Here is a 6,000-nt window from a genome sequence, read left to right on the forward strand (position 1 = left end):
TTTAGTTATTCTTGATAATTGGATGGGAGTTAAAAAACATCTGTGAATTGTTTTAAGTATTCCATTTGTTGTGCTAGTTGATCTGGACTTATAAGGGAGAGAAGACCAAATATGGAACCAGTTTAAGTCTGTGATTTTCGCCCCAAGGACCTATTCCCAAGTTAGTCTAGGGAAACGGCTCAGTTTAATTTCTAAAAGACTCTTGTTTAAAACAAACCCTAGATGTTTCTGGAAAGTGAAATTAATAATCTCTAACAAAAGGACTATGCAGCAGTTGTGTTCATTGGATCCTTACAATGATAATTTATTTGCTTGTTTTTAAATATAAAGAGACCAGTGAGTGGTAGATATAGGAATGTGCAGGAAGTTTTTATTTTATTTTACAGTACCTTTAAAAATATTCCTGTATTATAGACATGGCAGAATGCAAATTTGTCGGTGTCTTGGCTGGGGTTGAATTTTGATGTTCCTGAACCCTTGAGAAACTTGAAGAACTTTTTTGTTTTGTTGTGTTCTTGGCACAACATACATTGCACAGTTTTTGCTTCTTTTTCCATTATTCATTTCATTATGCAACCCTTCTTAGTTTGATGTTAATTGTGAGTTTAAATAAAATGGAGGAGGTAAGTGAAAGGTATATGAAACAACACTGTGAACTGACTCCAAAATTGTTCAATCATACAGGGCCTACGAAAGGGTAGAGTTCTGCTAAGAAAAAAAAAGTTTTGTATATGTTTCAAATGGTTGCTTTGAAGAGCAGCTCCACTGGTTTAAGTAATACTGTATATGTTAAATATAAATGCTGATTTGTTGAGGCAATTCTAATAGTGTCTTTTCTCTCTTTCATTCTGTTGCAGTTAACAACATGTGCAGTGCTCCATGGAATCTGGCATGGTGCAGTCTGAGAAAGCTGGCCTTTTTTCACCATGCAGAACAATACGGATCGGTTTTTTCCCTTCCAATGCAACATGTACAGGCTTCAGGGCTAAGACTATTACTCTCTCCTCCTTGCTTTGGCATAAAAAGCATACTGAGGGTGTCTTATTGCGGGTTTGCCTTAAAATAGATTAGATTAATTATTACTGTGTAATGCAAGTAAAAGCAAATAAAGCTTAGCTAGAAATAAGGTTAAATTGCTGCCTTTCTTGGATTTCAGAAAATAAGGAAAAATTTAAATGCCTGTCGATCTTGATGGAATGCAGTGAGCTTTTCTCCTGTCAGTGAGAATATGAGGACTATTTACCCTGTGGGAGGGGTATTTATTTTGGAATAAGCACACAGACTTGAGTATAGAAAGAAGGTATCTCAAACTGAGAAGAACTGAATTTTCTTTGGAGACTCAAAGCTGTGCTGATGAAAACAGAAAAATTTGCTTGAAAAGAAAGCCGTACATAATCACTTGAACTTCAGTGCCTTTTCTGCATTGTTTTTAATGCTAATAATTGATTGTGAGACAGCTCAAAGTGTTACATATTTTTGCTTTACAAAATACTAATTCTGCATATTTGTAAAGGGGGAGAAAATGAGTAATTGCATATAATCTATGCATTGTTGCCAAGCCATACAGAATTGTACTACTAGAGGCATTAGAACTAACAGTTAAAATACTGAGTTTGAAAGCATATTTTGGTACATAATTTTTCTATAATTTGTATAACATATCGCATTAACAATTTGAAGTGCAAATTACAGCACGCACACACACACACACACACATATACACAAAATGTATGCACTGTTTGAAATGTAAATTATTGTTAGAACACTTTTAATGGATGTTGCCTATTTAGTGCCTTATTCTGAGAATTGTTTTACTGCCATGTCAAATGTGTAGAAATCTCAAATATCTATTATTGTGTGTTGGTGGTTTTATTGGATCAAAGTATTGTAGGTTCTAGTTCTATTTGCCAGTGTACAATTTTGAATGAAACCCACATGTTACCGAGAGATTATTTTAATCATTATATGAACAGTAGTAAATTTTTACTTCATTAAAACAAATAAAACACCTACAAGACTTTAAAATTCCAGACAGTACAGAAATTGAATAATTTGAATTCTTGCTTTGTAGCAATGATATTATTGTGGTATGAACAGTATGGTTTATTTTATTTTTTAACCAAATACCTCTTCAATAATTTATAATGGCTTTGCAGTTGTGTATTAAATATGAAGCACTGGAAAACTGATTCGTCTTCAGGACGATTTGCATGTTTCAAGTGGTGTTGAAAGCCACACTAATGGATATGTAATAAACATATCTTATATAATACGATAATGACCAATGCTCATTTAATACAGAATAAAAGTAATTTATGGAAGAGCTATTTTGAAAATGACTGTGGTATTTTTCTCCAGAATACACTTCCTAGGAAGTTTTGGAAATTATTGTGCTTTACAAACAGATAAACTATCAGCATATTTAAATCTGATACAAACTTGATAATTTTTTTAAGTTACATTTTTATAATGTCATACTGCATTTTAATACAGGGTAAAATAGAAAAATTCTCATAGGATTGTGAAGACTTTATTTTGATATGTGAATTGTTAGATCCCATTTACTTAATTAACATGCAGTGATTTTCATCAAAATTCTATCAGGTACACAGCTCTTTAAAAGAATAGTTGCATATGCTTTTAATTTATAATTAAGTCATGGTTAATAGTAAATATATGTCAAGCTTATTCTGCACTCTGGAAGTCAGAGATATTGTTCTTTTGTGATACAAAACTAACAGTAAGATTGGATGGTGGTGGCTAGATAAGATAGACAGTGCATGGTGGAAAGAAGGTTTAAGAGGAGTTAGGCTGAAGCAGAGGAAATGGTGAAGAAGGCCAGAATTGTTCAGATATTTTTGAAGGCTTTGAAGAAGGAAAGGGAAGTGATTTGAGATAGCAAGACTGCTGTAGGTATGGAGAGCAACATGGCATAAAGCACAGTGGGCAGAAAGTGAGAAGGAGGGAAAGAGAGGGCTGTAGAAGTTGCAATTGTGGTAGCCAGGAAGTGAGAAGTGGTATAAAAATAATTAAGAAGTGAAGGAGAGAGTTGAGTATCTTAAATGTGTTATAGGGGGTCAATAGTAGGAAGGCCATTTTGGCTATGGTAAAGGGATGGAGGAAAGATCTGAAGGGAGATGGTAAGAGGCCAGCAAGCTAATGGTTAGTGATGTTTACTTCTCCTGATTCAAAAGGTGAGGTATTTAACATTGTATTTTCTTGAATGATTAATTAATTGTACATGTTTCCATGAAGACAAAGTAAATGTTTATTTACAAATGGGTATAAGCAGTACTCATGAATGTGCAATTTACAACCCTGTTGCCAGAGATTTACTTTTTTTTTCTCATGAGGAAATGAGGGGCACCTAGGAGAAGGATGAAAATAAATTCAAAACCAGAAATCCGTTTAGTAATTTTAATAGCACCATAACTGAATATGGAGAAGGAATTGATGTATAACAGTAGTGGCCATTTCATGAAGACTTAATGTGGCTTTCAGTGCTGTCATCTACTACATTCTGGAGAATTATGCCTAAGCCCTAAATTTAGAGTGCCCGATTGGTTTGGTCAGTGTATTTACATGTAAAAATCAGATTCCTGACTAGTTCTGGATTTGGTATCAGGCCTCTCCTCCATGTAATGTGAGTATGTTGGTGTTTTAATTCTCCATTTTGAACTAAGTATTATAACAATCTGTTCTGCATTTCCAATATTGTTCTCGCTTTGTTGGTTTGTTCTCTGGTGTTCCTCAATCCATATGTATATATCTATCATGTTATCAGTCCACTTCATGAATCATTTGGAGTAGCTGTTGCCTGTAAAACATTATGCTGCAATAAACCAATGAGTCTTTAAAGTGCCACAGAAGTTGCTGCTTCTTCCTCGTCTTCTTTAAAATACTATGACTATATTTCTGAAGTGTTCTCAGTATCAGTACAATTAAACATCTGCCACATATATTTCATAACATCTAACCTAGAATTATAAAATGTTGCTTAGGAAAGGCATCTATTCAGTGGGCCTGAAGTTCTGAAAAAAGCAGGGAGAATATCACAGTGTATGGGCTTCCTTAAGCATCTGATGACAGAAAGGAGAGATTTCAGAATATTTTGCTCTCTAAAGAAAAATAGAAGGAGAGTTAAGTGTGGCTATGAAGAAAATAGCTGGAATGAAATATTTGTATTCAAGAATATTGGCTACTCATACTTGGTACACAGTATTCCTCTCAAAGTAGTGTTTGGTAAGAGCATCAGCTATATGAAAATGTATTTTCTCTCAGTCTGTTCTTGGGCTTCTCTGTTCATATCTTTATTTTCCTTTAATTTTCAAAAAGATACTAAATTGGGAAGGGAGACATTTTGGAATGGTGTGTCTAGCCATATAACAACTAACATGCAGGGGTAGCTGTGTTGGCCATTTAACAAATCCAGACAAAAATCCATTAGTGATACTTTTATTGGCCAACCAAAGTGCACAATATACTTGTTGCAAACTTTCAAAGCTCCATGGGCTTCTTCATCTGGCAAGATGTTACAAACCAAACAGGTCAAAAAAACAATTGGAGATGTTAGATGCCTGCATGTTGTTTCAGTCCTTAGAAAAGATGGTATGCTGTGGAGGATATCTTTTTGCAGGCAGGCTCCTCTTCCTTCTGGCCATGTGGCAATAAGGGGGTTTTCAAAGTCCAGGAAATTTAAAGTCTATTTGCATCTCAACAGGGATCCCTCTTTTGCAATCCAATATTTCTCCATTCCAGTGAGGTCACAGGCCTCTTTGTAAGTAGAGAACAATGGATTCCTAAAGAAGTGGCCATGTTTTTGCATCAGGAATATTTGGGTGCTGTAGAGATAAAACATGCAAATTCAGTCCAATTTTAAGAAGAAGAAAAAATGTTTTACCTTGGTTGGAGGTACCAGTCCACAGGCCACTCTTCATCGTTCCCCTGTTTCAGCTACAGTACAGTATCTCACAACACAGAAAACATGCAGGGGTAGTTGTGTTGGCTATTTAACAAAGCCAAACTGATGCCAACTGATGTTTCAGTCCTTTGTTTAAAAAAAAACAAACATCTCCAGTTGTTTTTTTCTCCTGTTTGGTTTGTAATATCTTGCCCGATGAGTAAGCTTATGGAGCTTTGAATGCTTGCATTCAATTATTCAGTATACATTCAATGTATATTGTCCATTGTATTTTTATATTGCATTGTATACTGAATTTCTAGTACACCGCTATGATCTATTTGGAATAGCGGTTTATAAATAAAATTATTATTATTATTATTATTATTATTATTATTATTATTATTGCAATAAGTATATTGTGTATTTTGGTTGGCCAGTAATTGATGGATTTTGTCTGTATTTGTTAAATGGCATCTGAGATGACCATCTAGCCTCTGTTTAAAAACCTCCAAAGAAGGAGACTCCACCTCTCTCTAAGAGAGTTTGTTCCACTGTTGAACAGCTCTTACTGTCAGGAAGTTCTTCCCAGTGTTGAGCTGGAATCTCTTTTCCTGTATCTTGCATCCATTGTTCTGGGTCCTATTCTCTGGAGCAGCAAAAAACAAGCTTATTCCATCCTCAATATGATAGGTAAAGGTATTCCCCGTTGACAAGGTTGTCAAGTTCTGTCTGACGTTACTAAGCCGAAGAGCCAGCTGTTGTCAGAGACTACTCTGTGATCATGTGGCCAGTATGATTGCACAGAACACTGTTTACCTTCCCACCTGAGTAGTACCTATTTATCTGTTAATGCATATTGAAGGTAAAAATGTTCAGATGTGACAATGGCTGCAGAAGTCTAAATTGGCTACAGCTAGAGGCCAAAGTCCAGAGCCACAGCCAGATGTTCAAGGTCAGCTGAACAAGACTAAATGTAAATATGATATGTCTTCAGTATGAGCAGGGATTGGTTTCTATGTTGCATAGCAACTTGTACAGAAGGAGGCTGGACTTAGTAGTCACATCGTGGGAGACTTGGGAGTCTGGGAGTTCAGAGT

General features: G+C 35.4%; 1 protein-coding gene across 2 annotated transcripts in view; it reads left to right on the forward strand.

The window, feature by feature from the left end:
• The window catches only part of LOC121917280 (rho-associated protein kinase 1), a 105,635-nt gene extending 101,774 nt beyond the window's left edge, over nucleotides 1-3,861 (forward strand). For both annotated transcript variants that reach the window (XM_042443080.1, XM_042443081.1), the window contains one exon: nucleotides 858-3,861. In XM_042443080.1, coding sequence (XP_042299014.1) covers nucleotides 858-861 — 4 coding nt within the window. In that variant the 3' untranslated portion in view covers nucleotides 862-3,861. The remainder of the gene's footprint in view (nucleotides 1-857) is intronic.
• Nucleotides 3,862-6,000: the final 2,139 nt, after the last annotated feature.

Source organism: Sceloporus undulatus, unplaced genomic scaffold (assembly GCF_019175285.1).
Source record: "Sceloporus undulatus isolate JIND9_A2432 ecotype Alabama unplaced genomic scaffold, SceUnd_v1.1 scaffold_14, whole genome shotgun sequence".
NCBI classification, from domain to species: Eukaryota; Metazoa; Chordata; class Lepidosauria; order Squamata; family Phrynosomatidae; genus Sceloporus; species Sceloporus undulatus.